A 17,975-nucleotide genomic window follows, 5' to 3' on the forward strand; every position below is an offset into this window, starting at 1 on the left:
GTTTTTACAATTATTGTTCCCTTGTTTCTCTGATGCTTTCTCTTCGCTGCAAAAATTTCAATCGGTAGTAAATTTTTCAGGCAGTGCATTGCTTCTCTTTTCGAAAAAGCGCCTCTCACGCACACTTGCTCCGCTAATGAATTCTTTCTGCGGTCCTTTTTTACTTCTCTCAACAACTACAGGTTGAGCTAGAGGGGCCTTTAACGTCTTCTACAAACAAAAGCATAGTTTTGTTTAGATGTTAGTGCTAATAATTAATTAATTTTGAAAAGGAAATGGAAATGTGATGCTAGTTAATTATAACGCACAACAAGGAGAAATGTTAGCTTAAAATCTGGCATCGCAGTGGGCAGTTTCTTATCCCCCATTAAAGAGGTTTTACAGGTTGTACAAACTGAGTAATGCAACTGATCTACCTCTTTGGTTCTTTCCGTCACATAAAAAGAGGGCACGGGAGTGACTGCTGAATATTTCTGCAAAAAACCAACCAAACAATTAATCAATCTAAAATGATGATGATGATGATGATGATGATGATGATGATGATTGTATCTTTGAATAGAACTAAGAAATGTTGCCACGATAGGTAATAATGTTTATCGTAATTGTGAAATTGTCGTTACAAGGGAGCCAAGCAACTATGTGTATGATTAAGAAGACCGACGAATTAAAGAAAAACATACAGTTACCTTTACTTCCTTCTCTGCTTCTGGTTTCTCTATAGCCTTAGACCGGGTCTGCAAGGATTGCACAAGTTGCTTCAGTGACCTGCTCGCAAAGGCAGTGTTCTCTTTCATCTTTGAGAGCTGTTGTACCAGTGCAGTAATTTCTTTCCTCAGCGACAGATTTTCAACTTCAAGCTTTTTCTCTAGCATCTTCAAGTCACTTACTTCCTCACTGTTTTTTTGCAATGAAGTTTCCATTGCTTCTTTTTCTGATTGGAGTTGTCCTAAGCGACCCTGTATTTCCTTCATTTGTCCTTTGATTTCCTTAACCTCATCCAGTTCCTCTTTTGCCTTCATAAGTTCTGACCATGTTTTGCTCAGGTGTTCCTCGGTGGATTCCTCAATGTGAGCTTTCAGAGTCATCCGTTTGTCCTACGAAAAAAGATGCCAGTTAATGTTGCTAAGTGTTTATTAGTTAAATTAGGTTTGTCTGCGCATGTATAAGAGCTATACTGTTACAAACAAATTATAGTTTACTGTATAGCATCCCAAAGAAACAATTTTCCGTTTGAGATGGCGATTATCCGGAATCAAAATACTGAACCCGGGTATTTGAGAGAGCAAAGCAGGAGCTTGTCCTCCATATTCCGTGTTAACTTACATGGAAGGTGCAGCCAGCTCCCTGATATGGACAGACTACTATCGTCATCGAACAGTCATCCCTCATGTGAGACTCCACCTACATGCAAGATAGCGTGATTAGCAACGAGCTTGAATTTGGTGTGGGAAAGGGCTTAAGGACAACGCAGCTTGTTATGTAACGATGTAGACTTGGCAATCATTCATCAACTTTATAAAGGCCTAGTCCAGAAGAGATGTTGGTGTTTTTACGGACAGGGGGAAGTTTTTTTAAAAATCAAGTCAGAGTAACTTCCACATGCCTTGATTAGGTATTTGCTTCGTGCTCTTAACAAGCAGGGAAAATGTTGTTGTCATTCATAACTGAAGTCTAGAAATTTGATTTTTTTCATCACTATCAATCCGTTCTCCACTACAAAAACTAATCAAAACTTGGTATCCTCCTTAGTTTTTCAACGCTTGTATATTATAATTTGAATGGGATTGTTATGATTGGCCAGCATGTCATTATGTAGCCTTTCCCGTTCAGTTTTACCAATAAATCGTACTGCGGTGAGCGCTAGTGGTAACTATTTGATTTCTGTACCTCCTCCCGAGGAATCTCCTGCAATCCACATTGTTGAGGACATTCAAGGGGAAAACGAGTGCATTCTTCACCTTCATGAACCTAAAATTTAAAAATACATTTTGAAAACTAGAAACCGCAACCGACAGAAACAGATGCAACTCATTAATTTTTAGCTCGACTGAATTAGGCCCGGTTCAAACGTGGAACTTTACATGCGCCGTATTTATTTATTTTTTTATATATATATTATAATTCACAAAGGTTTCCCGTCATTGTGAATGTGCATGTGAAAGATTAAAAATACAAGAAAAAGGCCGTGCTATTACGTTACAAAAAGAAATAAGTAAATATACCTATATTATACCTAATGTAAATAAGCAAAAGCTATTGTTTTTATTGTAGATGGTTTGACACATGTTAAGTTCGACGTTGGAACCGGGACTTGGAATTAACCAGTGTCGGAGTAATCGAGTATTTCTACATCTAACCTTTAATTAACATAAATTAAGTCGTCAGTCACGTTGTGATGTATAAGAAAATGGCTCACCTCTGTGCGCCAGAAGCGAAACTCGTCCTCACAATATTCACACTGCACAATCCTGTTGCTACACTCCGATGACATGTGTTCGTCTAAGAATCTCCTCTGCATTTCTTCCTCACAATCTTCACAAGCCACACCTTCATAGAGGCATAAGTTACAGTGTTCCTGGGAAAGATAGCACGTTTCGTTACCGTGATCACCTCTAATACAATCACGTTTATCTCACCAGAAGGAAAAACACCACTGAAAGGGTCCTTAACAGTTTTGACGATAAAACCTCGGCATACAGGTAATTCCACTGAGAAGTGACGATTACTTGGATTGAAGTAATGATCGATTACAACAAATTTCCTATGGATTTTCTTTAAAAAAAAATGGGTTTACAACTTGTTGAAATGATCCATGCAATAAGCTTACAGTGTTAATTGACTAGTTACAGACTCTGAACTGAATAGGCAACCCCAGCCACTCTTTAGTGTAACTTTCACCCTAGTTAACCGTGTTAGTTATAATTTTCTCAACACTTTTCGCCAATCTCAGCCGCCATATTGAAAAATTGGCCAATTTTTTTCAAGTTGCAAGACGTTTCCATCGATCCTAGCCATCTGTAGACAAAAATGATTCAGTGACACTAGTTTCTGTACCCTATAGCAGGGATATTTTTAACAAAATTAAACCATTTTATTAATTTTTCCATCAATACAAATATGTTTTTTCGCTATCGAAGGGGACAATAAAAATAGGTGACACTGCCCTTTTTAAAACAACCATTATTTAGACAAAAAAAGTATCATACCTCATAATGACGTAATTGCCCAATCCAGTCGCATCCTGCTTCATTCTTTTTACATTTGACACGGAGAGAAAGAATATCCCTTTCCCAGGCCACGTCACGAAAGAACTGTATAAGGGAAGAAATAAAACTCCAATAAGGGTTATTGAAAAAAAAATGCATTTCTTCCTTGTGACTGCGTTGTTTCAATTAGACTATAATCTGATCTAGAATGGTATTTTCAGTCATTGGCTCCCCAAGTCTGTCTTCTTTAAGTTTTGATCGAGACGAGCAGATGGATAAGAATATTACCTGTCAGTCTTTATTACTTAAAGTTTTCCTATAAGGCGAGGTGTCGGTATTGTGCTTCCTCAGTAAAATGTCGGAAATATTATAATTTTCCATTTGATCTTAAGTGGCATAGGCAATTAATTACACTAAGTATCCCATATTATAAACTTCAGAGGCCATAAGACAAAATTTCAGGTCACTTTGTTAAAAGCTTAGTTAAATCATAGTCTTGAAAAGCACCTAAAAGTCATGTTTTTTGTATCCGTTTTCGTCCTACGTAAACACGAGGAAGTCTTTTCGTCGAACTAATATACACAGCTTCATCAAGTAGATAGCCTTTATTTTAAAACGATGAGTATTAAAGCTACATGAGCTTGTGGGGTCGTTTGCAATTAACTAATTACAAGTAAACTGAAGAAGCTAAAAACTAGGGGTATATACAGACAAAATGTTTGAACTAAATTAACGCTTACAAATATGAAATCATGAGCATAAAATTAAGTATATACAAAGTCATCTTTTCTAAAATTACAAGTGGATCCAGACGTTATCTTAAAGCTGAATTCGTTACAATTAGCTTGAGATTTAAGCTTTACCCTGAGATCACGATAAGGAATGTTTTTTGTCAGGGCTCTACAGTTATTGGTCACTGCATTCCACAGGACTGAGCCTGCAAACGCGACAGAGTCTTTCATGTAACGCGTGTTGAAGCGTGGAACAATTAAAGAAGCGCAAGTCCGGGTTGAATAGTTTGTGGCCCGTTTCTTAGAAATCAGGTCGATTAATGTGACAGGTAACCTATCGTGGAAAGCTTTATGAAAACAGAAAAAAATGGCTAATTTATAATAAATAGCCAGAGTCGGCCATTGGGCCAGTTGTAGGACATCAGCAGATGCCATGTCTTTCGGCAAATGAAAGATAAGTCTCGCAGCCCTGCAGTTACAGTGCGCGAATTTTATTGAGGACAGTTTATTTTATTATTATTATTATTATTATTATTATTATTATTATTATTATTATTATTATTATTATTATTATTATTATTATTAGTTTGCAAGGTCATCGTGATCAGTCAAGCTGTCAGTACCTCTTTAAAAGCTTGAACTACTAAGGAACTCTCAGATTACTAACAGTCAGCAATGAACTGATCAGTAAGGTTGCCTTTTCGTAGGAGTATTCGAAGCCTTTCTTACCTCTGGACAACGGCGAATATACATTTTCCAGTCAATTTTTCTTATAAGCTGCACTGAAGCAAATTTGTTTCTTACGGATCAAAGGAGGGCTCTCCATTCCAAAGCTCTAACGGTCTGTACAAACAGAAACAGTGCTGATTCTATAGCGCCTCATCCCCTCGCTCAAGCAAGACGTGAAAATACTCCCAATACGGTCCCAATAATGAGTTGTAATTTTGCGAACGTAAATGGACCGAAAACTGTCTTAACGTTGTATCAAACCGTACGTATATCGGGGCTCCAATTTTTCAGATCGTATCAGTTTGTCTATTTTGGACATGACTTCGAGAAGATTTTCCAATGTTCTTTAAGTTTTCCCAAATCACCTAGCACTTTTCCAATCGGTTTTTCGTCTAATCATTATTTCCTGAGGCTCAAAACGATAACTGCAGTAGGATAGGTTAGGAGTTAAAGAAACAAAGTATTTTTTAATTGATGACAAAACAAATTGTGTTTCAGGTCATGCCAGCTGACATTTGCAAATTACATATTGCCTCTGTCAAAACTATTAATATAATCATGTTTTTCATAGCTTTACTTACCCCTCCAACGGCAGGTATATGATTCCTATCTTGAGGACAGACACGAACATTGCCTTGCCTTTAAAAATAGATTATGATGCCATCAGAATTGGTCAAAAGGATATAAGTTACAACTTATTTGGTCTTCTTTCCAGAGTATACACCTCAAATTCGTCCTTTTAAACACGTAAAACTTAAAGTGAAATAAATGGCAGACTTAATAAGCCCATGCCACTGATATTATCCTTACTTGGCTGTGTGCTAAGAAAACGATTCCCGTCAAGAGTGATATATCACGGTGTAATTGCTCGTTGTCTGTGCGTCATAGACGGCTCAGTAATATGAGCTGCAAGGCTGTATTTTAATAAATCTCATCTCTATGTACAGGTACAATCAGCTTTTCCTTCTCAGGTTTCGATTAATATAAAAATCTTACGGTTGCTGAAGTGTTAGTCTGTTTGAGCTAAAAGCAATACAGTAAGATCACTAAGCCAGCGACACACTTGGCGAATTTATATGCCGATCGCCGCGATCGGCGAAAATTGCCAAGTGTGCCCGGTGCAGCGATTGCGATTTTCGCCGATCGCCGCGATTCGCCGATATCTGGCATGTCAGATATTCGCCAAATCTGCCCGTTCCCGCGATTTTCTACGGTCACTGCTGCGAATCGCCAGTAAAGCCAACCCATCAGGTTGGGCGATTTTATCTGCCACGTCGTCGTGATTCGCTAAAAAAAATCGACAAGTTTGTCCGCATCAATCGGTGGCGAAAATCGCTTGCGATTTTCGCTGGCGATCAAATTCGCTGCGATCGGCGTATAAAATTGCCAGGTGTGTCGCTGGCTTTAAGAGCATGCGAGATAGAAACGGTACCTAAATGTTCCCAACAAGCAATCTTCGCAGAAGCGATGGCCGCACGTTGTCTGCACGGGATTCTGCATGGCAACAAGACAAATTGAGCAGGTTTGGCCTGAAGACAACTCGTCTACAAACACGAAATCATAGCCTCCAAATCTGGGTTCATGCACGTACTCTTCATCGCGATTTTCCTGAATGGGCTCATCTAGTTCCATGATCGAAGCTTAAGTGAAAGAGAGAAGAGCAGAACAGTAGTTGCAGAAGTTGAAAGTGAAAGTGCTTAGAGCTGCATTTTATGGAGGGTTTTTACATTTTCTGCATTTTCCGGTCAGATTTACATCTTCAGTATGATTGGTGGAAATCTTGGAGTGATAAAAATGCGAGCCATGCGAGCCAAGGTGTGAGCCATGCGAGCCGTGCGAGCCATGCGAGTCACGCGAGTCATGCGAGCCACAGTATAAATGTTAAGAATTTTTATTTGTTGTATTACATTTACATAAGAACAAGAACAAGAGCAAGAACAAGATGAATAACATCGCAATATTTAATTCTTACAGTGGGACAACGCAAACCATCATATTTCAGTTTTTTGTTAATTGACACGTCAGGACTGATTGTCAGTGTCATTCTAATCTTGTAAGGTATGATAAATGAGTACTCAAAGATGAGCGAAGTCAATATTGTCCCACTAAATCCAATTTGAGAAGAAGCAGCGTAACAGAAGCATTTGCCGCCAGCTGGTGGGTCGAATGCTATCTCGAAACCAGCCTCTGCCACTCTAGTGGCGAGTTTTGAAGAAAGACTTGTCTAAAGGTGGATTTCCACTGTCGCGTAAATTTTACGTGGTACAGACGTAAATTTAGCTGGCTTTACGTACGTAAATAAAATAAGAAGCGATGTATGAGCCGCGTGCGTAAACGAAAAAGTTGAGCGCTATTCAACTTTTTACGTTTACGCACGCGGCTCATACATCGCTTCTTATTATATTTACGTACGTAAAGCCAGCTAAATTTAAGTCTGTACGCACGTAAAATTTACGCGACAGTGGAAATCCACCTTAAGGGAAAGGACAACCACATGCAGCAGTCAGCCAACCGACAGAGTTCTGATAACTCTGGTTCACTGAAGACCAAACCTGTTAAATTGGCGCGATTAACTCACCATTCTTGACGCCAACACTCGGAGATCGAAGTGCTGTTCTTTTCTTTACTTTTTTTTTTTTTCTTGAATGAAGTTCCAGGGTGTCAGTAAAACGCGGGGCCGGGGCCGGGGTTGGGGTCGGGGTCGGGGTTTCTTTTCTTTTTTTTTCTTTTTTTTTTTGTAATTTTTTTTTTTCAACATCACAGGTCATTTGTGGGTCAAATAAGGATTAAAGCCAATATAAAAAAGTTTAGTCTCTAAAGCTTACTTGCTTAGGATAGGTCATCGGTGACAACACTCGATGCAGTTCCGTATTCTGGCGGACATTGGTTCCGTGAATTGACTACCTTTTATTCCTCGAAGAAACGAAATGAGGCAAAAAATACAAGGTACGCGACAATATATTTCCTTGAACTAACAAATTCGTGAACTAGAATGTGTATGAACTTACTATGAACACCCTTCCATGACCGTGCTCGTTTGTTACAGTCAATCCATGTCACGCGTGACTATTATTTCCGAGAATTAAATAAACATGCGTTCGAAGCTTGGCTTTTGAATAGAATGTAGAACATTTATCTGGAAATCTTTCCGAAAAAGACGCATTAACTGACCAAAAAAAAAGATTCAAAATACTTGAGAGACAATTGTTATTCTTGAAATACTTGTGCTGTAATGTAAAGAAAAATTCATAGTTTTATAAAACTAAACAATCAAATTTGCCCTGGCACTTTCTTAAGACCCTAAATTGGTTTTCTTTCAAAAGGTTACTGTTACCGTGAGCTAATCTAAGAAATGTCTACCGATTGCCGAATTTTTGTGCTCAGCAATGCGTTGATGAAGGTGTCGGGCTGTGCAGCCGACATAATCTGCATCGCACAGATCACATGAAAAATGGTAAACAACGGCACTGCTTATTCACAGTTGACGGCTTGATTTCTTTGGGTTTAAGATCTTGCCCCAAAATCTTGCTCACGAAAACTTTGCCAGTTCTCGTGGGCAAGAAATTGGGGCAAGATCTTAAACCCAAAGAAATCAAGCCGTCAATTCATTTGGGTAGCGGTGCAGCCGTATGTTTTTCTCGGATTTTTTTTTCTGAAGTCTTGAACCTTAATAAATTTTTGCGTATTGTTTTTAAATTTTTGCGCATCTTGGGCGATTTTGAATAGGCAAAATTCTCTCCAAAATTATAACAAAAACGAAAAAAAAAAAAAAACCAACACAAAGAAAAAAAGTCGTCCAAAATTTTCTCACGCGAATATTAACATTTGCACTGTGGCTCGCATGACTCGCATGGCTCGCATGGCTCGCTGGCTCGCAGATTTTGCAGACCCGAAATCTTGACAGCCAGTAACGCACCATCAACTCTTGACTTGAATCTTACGGAACACTATTCATTTCGATTTTACTCCTGGTACAATGGAAATGGACTTCGTAGACTTTCTTTCGGATAGCTCAATCAGCGACGACGAGGATGTCGAAGAGGATTTTGAAGTGGATTTCATTGATGTCTTTAACGGTCATATCAGTGACAGCGGAGAAATTCAGCTCCGGTTTGGAGGTTACGAGTACGAATTTGTGGACGAGGTATCACCTTGTCAAAAGTGCGTGGTGTGCCTGCTTCCAATGAGAGATGCTGTCCAAACGTCCGACTGTGGTCATCGTTTTTGTAGGGATTGCTTACACGGAATTCTAAGGTAACCGAAAACAAAATATTTTATGTTACAGTCAGTTTGAAATAAGCTTGAACTCTCAAACATGTAGCAAAGTTGGTTAACAGTAGTTCTGATTACGTCAGCACAAGCTTTATTATTATTGAAGCACAAGTGAGCAAAACATTCGCGATATAATCTCTTTGCTAAAGCCGGCGACATTAACCTGGTGATTTTATACGCCGATCGAGGCGACTTTGATCGCAAGCGATTCTCGCCACCGATTGATGCGGACACACCTGGCGATTTTGTTTTCTCCGATCGCGGCCATGTGGCACTTCAACATTGTTCATGTGATAAAATCACCCAACCTGATTGATTGACTTTACCGGCAATTCGCAGCGATGAGCGTAGAAAATCGCGGGAACGGGCACACTTGGCGAATGCCGGCGAATTTAATCGCTGATATCTAACATAAACAGACTTGACGGACTAGATCCCTCAGCATTCTTTACGTTTGCACATGACTTTTGGCCCTAAGAGCAAATTACCGTTTTAAACGTTAAAAGTTTGTATCTGCAACTTTGAATAACTTTAAACATTCCTTTTTTATACGCAAAATCGATAAGTGGAATAATCTGCCAAAGGAAATTGCTGAGGCGGAAAATTTGAACACCTTTAAGAACAGACTGAGATGTCATCTGGCAAATTTTTCTAGTGAACACTAAGTTCTTCTATTGTGTGATGTGTTATATAGTTTATGCTAAGTATTTTAAACAGCGGTAAATAATTAATGTTTTAATTTATTTTATTATCAGGAGAGAAACTAGAAAGGGATAACGTCATTTATCTCCTTTTCATTTGGATTTGTGAATAAACGGCTATTATTATTATTATTATTATTATTATTATTATTATTATTATAATTGTTATTATTATTATTATTATTATTATTATTATTATTATTATTATTCCAGTGTCTGTGTTTATGGCCACAGGTTTTGAAAGTGAAAGTAGTTTTGCATATGGATAATTAAGATGTAGTGATGCAGAAAACATATTTTCTATCTCAGTTTTATCGTGTTTCTTCTTTGGTAAGCTGGAAAATAATTATTTCACAGGATTATAGTACACATATTTTAAAACATTGCTTATCAGTGTGGAAAACTGGCCTAATAATTTCAGCAAAATTTAATTTTGAACTGAAAGTTGTAGTACTACTGCAAAGCGTGCGTTTTCGTACGTATTGGTCTGTGTCTGATTTATCCCGCAATTAAATCAGCAGAATGATATTTTCAGGTAGTAAGTTTTTTCCGAATTGAATAATGTTGCGTTTACGGAAAGTACTTCACATGAAACATAAAGTGCATTTCTTGCGGGTTCAACATGGCGGTACGAACGCCAGAAAATAAGAGCTGTGTGCTTTCGCATTCGCTTTCTGACTTAAGCCATTCGTCGGCCCTAGTATTCACTGAATTTGAGAGACTGGATTAGACTAAGGTATAATTTAACTATGCTGAAATCGTGACGTCTGTTTTCAGAATCTAGTTTAAGCAGGAAAGTCTTTCGCAAATTTATCGCCGTGAAATTGCTTTAAACTTTTGCAGTTGATAGAGCATTACAGTTCGTCTAGTTACCTTGCAGGATCCCCCTTACAAAGAATTGTGGGCTTGGTCAGTTCAATGCGGGAACAGGTTTTCGCTTCCGTTTCAATTGAGATTCAATGGAATATAACTAAAAAAGATGGTGGAGTGTCATATGGCCATTAACATGTCAGTTCAGTTACTGGAAAACCATACTTAGATGAGAAATAAATTATAGCACGTTTGAGGAGTATATCGATGGTGTACAGCGGGAACATAACAAATAGTTTAACAGAGGATGCAATAGTCTTGTTTTAAGATGATAAATAATAATAATAATAATAATAATAATAATAATAATAATTTTTAACTGATTTTAGCATCCAGTTGAGAACTCTGCTATAATAATAACAAGTAGCGTTCAAGACGCAAAAGTTTGTCATAAGCAGCTCCCTCCGCAAAAATCCGTCAAGATCTTGAACTAGACAGCTACGTTACAAAGCAAACAAGCCATATTTCTTAAGATTTTTGTTCATGAATCCATTTTGACGCCTTATTGCTTAGGATCATTAAAAGTTTGGATTTGCTGTTAGATGTTTTCAAAGCATTTTATTCCAAAAGTTATTTTAGGGTTTTTTAATTTGATTCATTTTTAGAGCTTCAGTGTATATGATTTCTCTAAGTGAACATTAGGATTAAGGGGTTTGATTAGAAGTTAGTGATAAGTTGTTTCGGTGCGATCAGTCTTCGCGAGGTTGGCTACGGTTCGCCGCCCAACCATCGTTTGCTTAGGTTCCGAGCATCTTACCCTGCCTTTATAATAATAAATTTTAGGGTTATTTACTTTGTATTTTTTTTTACTTTGACAGGAGTGGTAATCCAGTTTGTCCAAATGATCGAACAGAAATTAAAGAGGAAGGTGGTGTAAGTATTCACGACAAGCTAAGAAACAGCGACCTCCCAAATCGTAAGCGAATTTAGCGCATTGAGTTTATATATGTGCTTATTGATTAGTTATTATTCTTTCAGTTGAAAGGCCGAACCAATAATGTCTATCTACAATAAACGTTCTTATGCTCTGCGAACCAACCAGTTCGAAATTTTAATCTAAAATCTGATTATCCACCTTATACCAAAATAAGATGAATAATGTGCGATATATATATATATATGTACCGCCAGCATTGACTGGAGAGGCGATAAAGAGCAATGAAAGTCCATCCCTTCAGAGGTGGTCCGTATTTTCAGAAAAGTTCCAAATGGAAGGATACTGACCAAGTTTATAGGATAACTGTTAAGTATCCGTAGATGCCTCATGACTGATTTTCAGAGCCCTAATATTATTTGTTCCAAGGATTCTGGGACGATGATTAAGAAAGCAGGTTCACTGATTAAAGGAATTTTCACTTTGTAGTTCTTTTCTGACAAAGCCTGGGCTCGGGATATTTTATCCCTCCGCGTGAAGTGTCAGCAGAATGCCAGAGGATGTGACTGGATTGGTGAACTGCGACATGCCGAGGTATAACCAGTAGCTTTGTACTCTGTGACTGTAAATAGTAAGGTTAGCACAGTTTGATAGGGGCTGGCCTCCAATTACAAAAGTGGATAGTGATTTTTCTAATCCCTGTACACCTTTAATAAATTGAGGCTTAGACACTAGGTAAAAACAGGACTGGATTGCACTTATTGAACCCAATACCCGATGAAAACCGAGGTCGTTGTATTTGCGCCAATGTTTGCTCAACATTTTAAATTGTTAATAGAATGGTATGTATTCAAATTGTGGAGCGACATTGAATCAAAATGTTTGCTTCTATTTGATAACTAAATTTATTGCAACACACTTTCACCACGCTTTCAATGCTTTCAACAAAACGAGCTACCAAAGGCGTCAACTGGCAATTGGGTGAACAAAAAATAGGTGCTGAACTGGGCTGAATTGGTTGTCTGCGGGTTTAGATTGATTGATCCCACGATTCTTTTCTAACTTCACCACGTCCAGTTATACCACCAAACAAGAGGAAGTGTTTCATCCTATCCTATTTTTTTATTACTATCATTATTATTATTATCATTATTATTATTATTATTATTATTACTATTATTATTATTATTATTATTATTATTATTATTATTTCAAACATCGAGCAGTGGGTTGAAAAAGGAAGCGCAACCTAGCTTTTTCAACCAACGCTGAGGTGTTTAGTAATGAGTATGAAACACTCTTTCAAGTGTTTCACATAGCTTCTGAAACCATTGATAATTCATTAAAAAATTCCCAGCAAAAGCTCACCAAATTTCCAAATTTTATGATAATTAAAATGGTGATTCCGTTGATTTCTTTTCTTGAATTAACAACGAGTTCTAGAATTTAATAATACGTTGCCAGATTATAGGGCTTCGCACATTCGCTGTAAACTGTTACCTTTGTTGAAATTTTTTCAAAAGCTAATTTTTAGGTTCAGTTAAAGAACAGTCTAAGTCAAAACTATAATTAAACTAGAATCAAAGTTCACACTAACTCTAAGTTTGCTTATTAGTGAACAATTGCACTTAAGTGTTTCCCCCTCTCGAACTCGTTTTCGGTCGCTCTTGTTCCTTTTACCGTATCTCAAATTCCTGCTAACTCCGTTTATGAACAAAAGCTGATGTATTTTTTTCCTTTTCATCGAACTTGCAATCCTAAAGAATTGTGTACAAGTGAAACAGATGGTAACTTTGATAGCTCCATGATCAAAACTCCATTGTTTACAGTTTAAAGAGTTGCCATCGGACTAAGGTGAAATACTTTAGTCTATTTATACTTAAAAAATTTTTGCTAGGAGCACCAAGATGACTGCCCGTATGAAGACACTCAGTGCTCTTCTTGTCAAGACAACGTGCAGAGGCGACTTATAGAGACTCACATAAACGAAGAATGTCCCAAACGAATTGTGGAATGTGGCCACTGCCATGATGAGTTCTTTTTTGTCCAGAAGCAGGCACGTTTATCAGCTTGATATAAAAAAAAATAGGAACTCTTCTCAGCTCGATCCTGTAGGTCGTTGTTATGTCCTTATAAGAAATAAGTAGACACTACAGTATACAGATACACCTTGATAGGTGCTCTTTGCATGCCAGAATTATTTTAACTTTAATTTGAATAATTGCATCTTAGCTTTCACTAATAACTTGCAGTTGAGGGGAGCCGTGCTTACACTACTGCGGTTGTTGCGGCTTTGAAAACAGCTATTGCGTCTCCTTGTACACCTGCCGCATTAAGAGTGTTCCACACGCCAGCTCCTAAGGGAAGGATATGTTCACCCGTTTCTATCTTGTTGAAGATCTCTAAGTCCCTTAGGTCACGTCATTTCTTTAGGAGGGGCCATTCTAAGGAGTCAATTATTGCTGATATGCTGTTTGTGCGGTCCTAGTCGCTACAGACAAAGCGAGCACCCCGCCGCTGTACCGACTCGATGTCTTTTTTCGTGTAAGGTGACCAAGCTGTCGTGGCGTATTCTAACACAGGCCACACCAGTTTGATTTCAGCACGACATTTTATAATGGTTGGTACAGTATTGGAAACGTCTGGCCGGATCCAAAACATTTCATTTGTACTGTTCGTAGCTATAGCAGTGTTTAGGGTAATTTTTTTTTCAAACTTACCACGTTGCGACCTGAAGTCTGAAATAACAATTTTTTAACGAATAGGAACATGAGGAAATGTACTGCAAACGTTTTCCGCTTGTATGCGAAAACAACTGTGGACATGAAGAGATACCCCGGGAAGAGGTAATGATTTCATTTGCTTTCTTTGTAGATAATTGGTTGTTGGTAACAACAACTAGTTAGAATAGAAAACTGCAAACGCTACTTACCTATACCAAGGAGGTAGTGGTCTCTGAAAAAGTAAACTGTCAAGAAAATGGGATATGATCAGGTTCTCCGTCAAAGAGAACACGTCAATGGCCCTTACAGTTTACTTGTTGTTCTGTGGAAAATATATATTTGGGGAGGAAAATTAAATTAGTATTGGCAATTATTATGGGTCTATGATTTGCGTAATGCACCCGCCTGTTCTGGTTCAGTCGTGGGTTTGCAGTTGATGAAAGGCCCAAGCTACACTGCATTTTGCACACTTTCACGTCACTCTCAGAGCAACTAATTCCTGAGCTGTATGAATGCTGTGGCCGCTAATTGCTGAATGAAGGTCATTCTCGTCAGTATATTTACTTTCACTTTTCGTTTTTAATTAGATGGCCAGACACATTTCAGAAATGTGCCCTATGACTATTGTATCATGTGGTTATGCCAGTGCTGGTTGTCCATTTCAGGTTTGTAATTCAAATTTTACTTGCTAGAGCAGATTAGTTATATAACGAGGAATCTCTTGACCAACTACCAATGAACGACACGACTGAATTATCCAAAACAGATAGCCATGCCGCTTATGAAGTTACGTAACAGGTCTCTGTAACCAATGTTGAGAGCGTCTGTATACTTAGCTAATGAACGCCAGTGTAGTTAAGGTAGCCCACTCCTATTTATTGGCGTGTACGTGGTATTTTTGAATCGCGCTTTCTTAACCGATTTCTTTGAGTTTTGGCGCCCTCGATGAAAAATGTTTAAACTTTAAGAAAAAAAAAAACTTTATTTTGTTATGGCTTTAACAACATTTGAGATGTCCTCATATTTTCAAAGTCTACCTTCACTATTTATGATTGTTTAACAACTAGAGGGGTATAGAATGGTCGTTGAAAAATAATGGGTCTCGGCAAATTTTCGGCGGGTCTCGAAATCTCGGTGTCTCAAACTGGAGTCTCGGAATCTCGAGCTCGTAAAAAATAAAACGGGTCTTGGAATTCGAATCCTGCATTTTGAAATTTGAATCTCGGCAAACCAAGCGAAAATTAAGTCTGAATTAACCGTCCTAAATTGACAACAAACAATATTCTTGAAAACGGCTCAACATCGCAATCGCTTCTGCAGCTTCTGTGAAACATGTAAGCTTGGATAAATTCTGCTCGTAAATTGCCGTACTATGCTTTTCGGCAGTGTTAGTAAAAAACACGTTTTGCATCACGACGTCTCGGGCTCGGATTTAAAAAAAGTAGTTAAGTCTCGGTCTCGGATTTTAAATGAAGGTCTCGGCGTCTCGGCGGGTCTCGGATTTTACCATTCTATACCCCTAACTAGCTTAAGAATCCTTGTAGAGCAGGTCTTTTCGTAATTAGAAGTAGACTTTGAGTTATCTTACTTTTATTTATGGATTGTAAATAGCTAAAGGAAAAACTGTATTACTTACTTTCACTACCACCACAATCACCATTACCACTGCCGCTTGTATACCAGTACCATTTCAGTTTAATAACCACCGCATATGATACAAAAAGTACCAAAGGTGATTCTTGAAAAAGATACCAAAACAATTGAGTGACGAAACCCAAGTAGAAGCGAAAATTCTAGTAGCTATATGATTCAAATAGTCCAGGGTTCTCGGCAGAATGGGAGAATATCGGGTCTATCCTGAATTAAATGCAACAGACGGGGATTTTTACGCCATGGGGCGCGATCTTCTAGGGAAGGGGGGGGGGGGGGGGAGGGAGTTGTTGTGCATCCTGACTTCCAGGAAATGTTTGAACTCTTACTCTCTGAAACACTCTCCTCAGCCATCCTGAAACAAGCAAGTAGTTTTCTGGCCCAAGATTAAAGCTTTAAGATGTTTTATTTTTTTGTTCATGCAGCTGTGTCGGTGCGGGTGATAGCAAAGTTATTTCATTTACATGTTAATGGAATAGTTTCACATTAATAGAGGGGTAATCACAATCTTGTTACTGCTATGCTGCTGATTCTTAGACTGAGGCACTGCGGGAACTTTGTTTGAGCTACAGAGGAATTTAATTGTTCATTCTGTCCTTCAGTTAATGTGCTTGCTGGTTAAAAAAAAAATAAACATAACAAGGACTAAAGATAGAAAGAACTCACATCAAAGTAACGGATACTATATATCAAGCAACCGGTCGTTACGTCCTGCCTCCGGCTTCAAAAGTACTTTCAAACGAAACCCTGCTCAAAAATGGTCATGTCTTTTTTTGTTGTTTCAGGACAAGAGAGCTCACCTGAACGACCACATGGAGGCGAGCGTGGATGACCATTTAGAAATGACATGGTCTTCACTGGTACAGGCGAAAGAAGAGCTCGACAACATGCGACATAAATTTCACGATCTACAAGAAGTAAATCAAAAGATGGCGAAAGAAAGACAAGAAGACAATCAAAAAATGTTGGACGTAATACAAGAAGTCAATCAAAACATGGAGAAGGCTTTTGAAGACTGCCTTGCTGAGATTCGAAATTTGTTACTGGGAGTGAAAAACATCGAGCTGGAAAACGTCGGGCATAAAAAGATGATGGAAGACATGGCTAGGAAAACCGGAAAAGAATTAAAGAGTGTGGAGAGCAGGGTGCTTCGAACTGTACAAGGGAGAGTATCGTTGTGCGATCCACCTAGTCTTACAGAAATAAAGCAATCGCTTGATGATATACGTGGCCGAGTTGGTGAAGCTCCTAATGATGTTCGACTGCGGGGTATCCATACATGCCGATCCCGTGATTTGCAAGTCTGCCGGTCAGTATGTGATTTCCAAGCCGGAAAGAAATGAAGTGATTCTCAAGTCGGGGAAAATCAGGCCGTGTTCGTCCGACTAAGGACTCAGAGAACATGCATAGATATGTTGAGAGAGAAACCTGTGAAGACCGTGTGTATTGTGTAGAAACCTGTAATGTAATGCACTAGATGCACGAAGCACCAAGCAGATTCGTTTTTTCCATCTACATTAACTTGAACTTTAAATTACACCTTCATTATGCAGATAATACAGACACTAATACTACGCACAGTTTACTTGGACCCAAAGATACCGAAGTTATTAAACACATTTAGCCTCATTATGTTTTGTTTTGTTAATTCAATCATTCACTTACTCACTCAGTGACTGTGATGACCGTCCAGATTGTCGAAACGTTAGTCAATAGAGAGATTTAGCATCACGTTTACGTTAAACGGCTAACTTCACCTTGCCGCTGCACGTAAAATAGCCAGAACCTTTTGACTTTAACTAATTTTGCGAGTTTCGATGAAGTTGTTTTGCTTGTCACTGTGGTGAGTTCATGAAGAAAAGAGTGGTAAGGAGTGAGTTATGAAGGAGTTTTAAACATGAAACTCAATTTACCCCAGTTACCCTAGTATGACTTGCCGGAAAAATTATTGGGGTACTTGTTTTCAAAATTTATTAACTACTTCCATGTATAAGAAAAAAAGAAAGAAACACTTACGTAGTTCTCACGAAGACGGCAAACGCGAAATAGCCTGTTTTCACGAAGAAACGGCAACCGGTCTCCAGCAAGGGCTAAAAATAGCGAGAAAATCGTGGTCACGTGGTCATTTTTGCCGTTCGCGTTTTACGTATACGCGATGCTAGATCTCTCTAGTGTCACCTCAAACACCCGTGAGAATTCATGCTTTTTGCGCTTCG

General features: G+C 38.4%; 2 protein-coding genes across 2 annotated transcripts; one reads left to right on the forward strand and one right to left on the reverse strand.

Annotated features, from left to right (window-relative positions):
* Window positions 1-612: 612 nt before the first annotated feature.
* LOC146460447 (TNF receptor-associated factor 5-like) lies at window positions 613-6,433 on the reverse strand. Its single transcript, XM_085088152.1, has 7 exons — window positions 6,102-6,433; window positions 5,251-5,308; window positions 3,210-3,314; window positions 2,420-2,578; window positions 1,891-1,971; window positions 1,327-1,404; window positions 613-1,097 (listed from the first exon to the last, which is right to left on the reverse strand). The coding sequence occupies exons 1-7, from the start codon at window positions 6,299-6,301 to the stop codon at window positions 651-653; spliced, it is 1,128 nt and encodes a 375-aa protein (XP_084944278.1). The 5' UTR covers window positions 6,302-6,433; the 3' UTR covers window positions 613-650.
* Window positions 6,434-8,566: 2,133 nt separating this feature from the next.
* On the forward strand, window positions 8,567-17,388 carry LOC146460448 (TNF receptor-associated factor 4-like). The gene is made up of 7 exons (XM_085088167.1): window positions 8,567-8,923; window positions 11,331-11,385; window positions 11,876-11,980; window positions 13,284-13,442; window positions 14,152-14,232; window positions 14,697-14,774; window positions 16,545-17,388. Exons 1-7 carry the CDS (start codon window positions 8,646-8,648, stop codon window positions 17,100-17,102), a joined length of 1,314 nt encoding a protein of 437 aa, XP_084944293.1. The 5' UTR covers window positions 8,567-8,645; the 3' UTR covers window positions 17,103-17,388.
* The last annotated feature ends 587 nt before the right edge of the window (window positions 17,389-17,975 follow it).

Source organism: Pavona decussata, unplaced genomic scaffold (assembly GCF_977016875.1).
Source record: "Pavona decussata unplaced genomic scaffold, jaPavDecu1.1 SCAFFOLD_213, whole genome shotgun sequence".
Classification (NCBI taxonomy): Eukaryota; Metazoa; Cnidaria; class Anthozoa; order Scleractinia; family Agariciidae; genus Pavona; species Pavona decussata.

What these genes read in the sequence shown, in the direction of transcription:
- LOC146460447 (XM_085088152.1), bottom strand. Translation starts at nt 6,301, where the DNA reads ATGGAACTAGATGAGCCCATTCAGGAAAATCGCGATGAAGAGTACGTG. An exon ending in TTCGCTTCTGGCGCACAGAG is followed by an intron (nt 1,972 to 2,419) that starts GTGAGCCATTTT and finishes TTTAAATTTTAG; the next exon opens with GTTCATGAAGGTGAAGAATG. An exon ending in GAGCTGGCTGCACCTTCCAT is followed by an intron (nt 1,098 to 1,326) that starts GTAAGTTAACAC and finishes CTTTTTTCGTAG; the next exon opens with GACAAACGGATGACTCTGAA.
- LOC146460448 (XM_085088167.1), top strand. Translation starts at nt 8,646, where the DNA reads ATGGAAATGGACTTCGTAGACTTTCTTTCGGATAGCTCAATCAGCGAC. An exon ending in TGCTTACACGGAATTCTAAG is followed by an intron (nt 8,924 to 11,330) that starts GTAACCGAAAAC and finishes TTACTTTGACAG; the next exon opens with GAGTGGTAATCCAGTTTGTC. An exon ending in TCTTTTTTGTCCAGAAGCAG is followed by an intron (nt 13,443 to 14,151) that starts GCACGTTTATCA and finishes TTTAACGAATAG; the next exon opens with GAACATGAGGAAATGTACTG.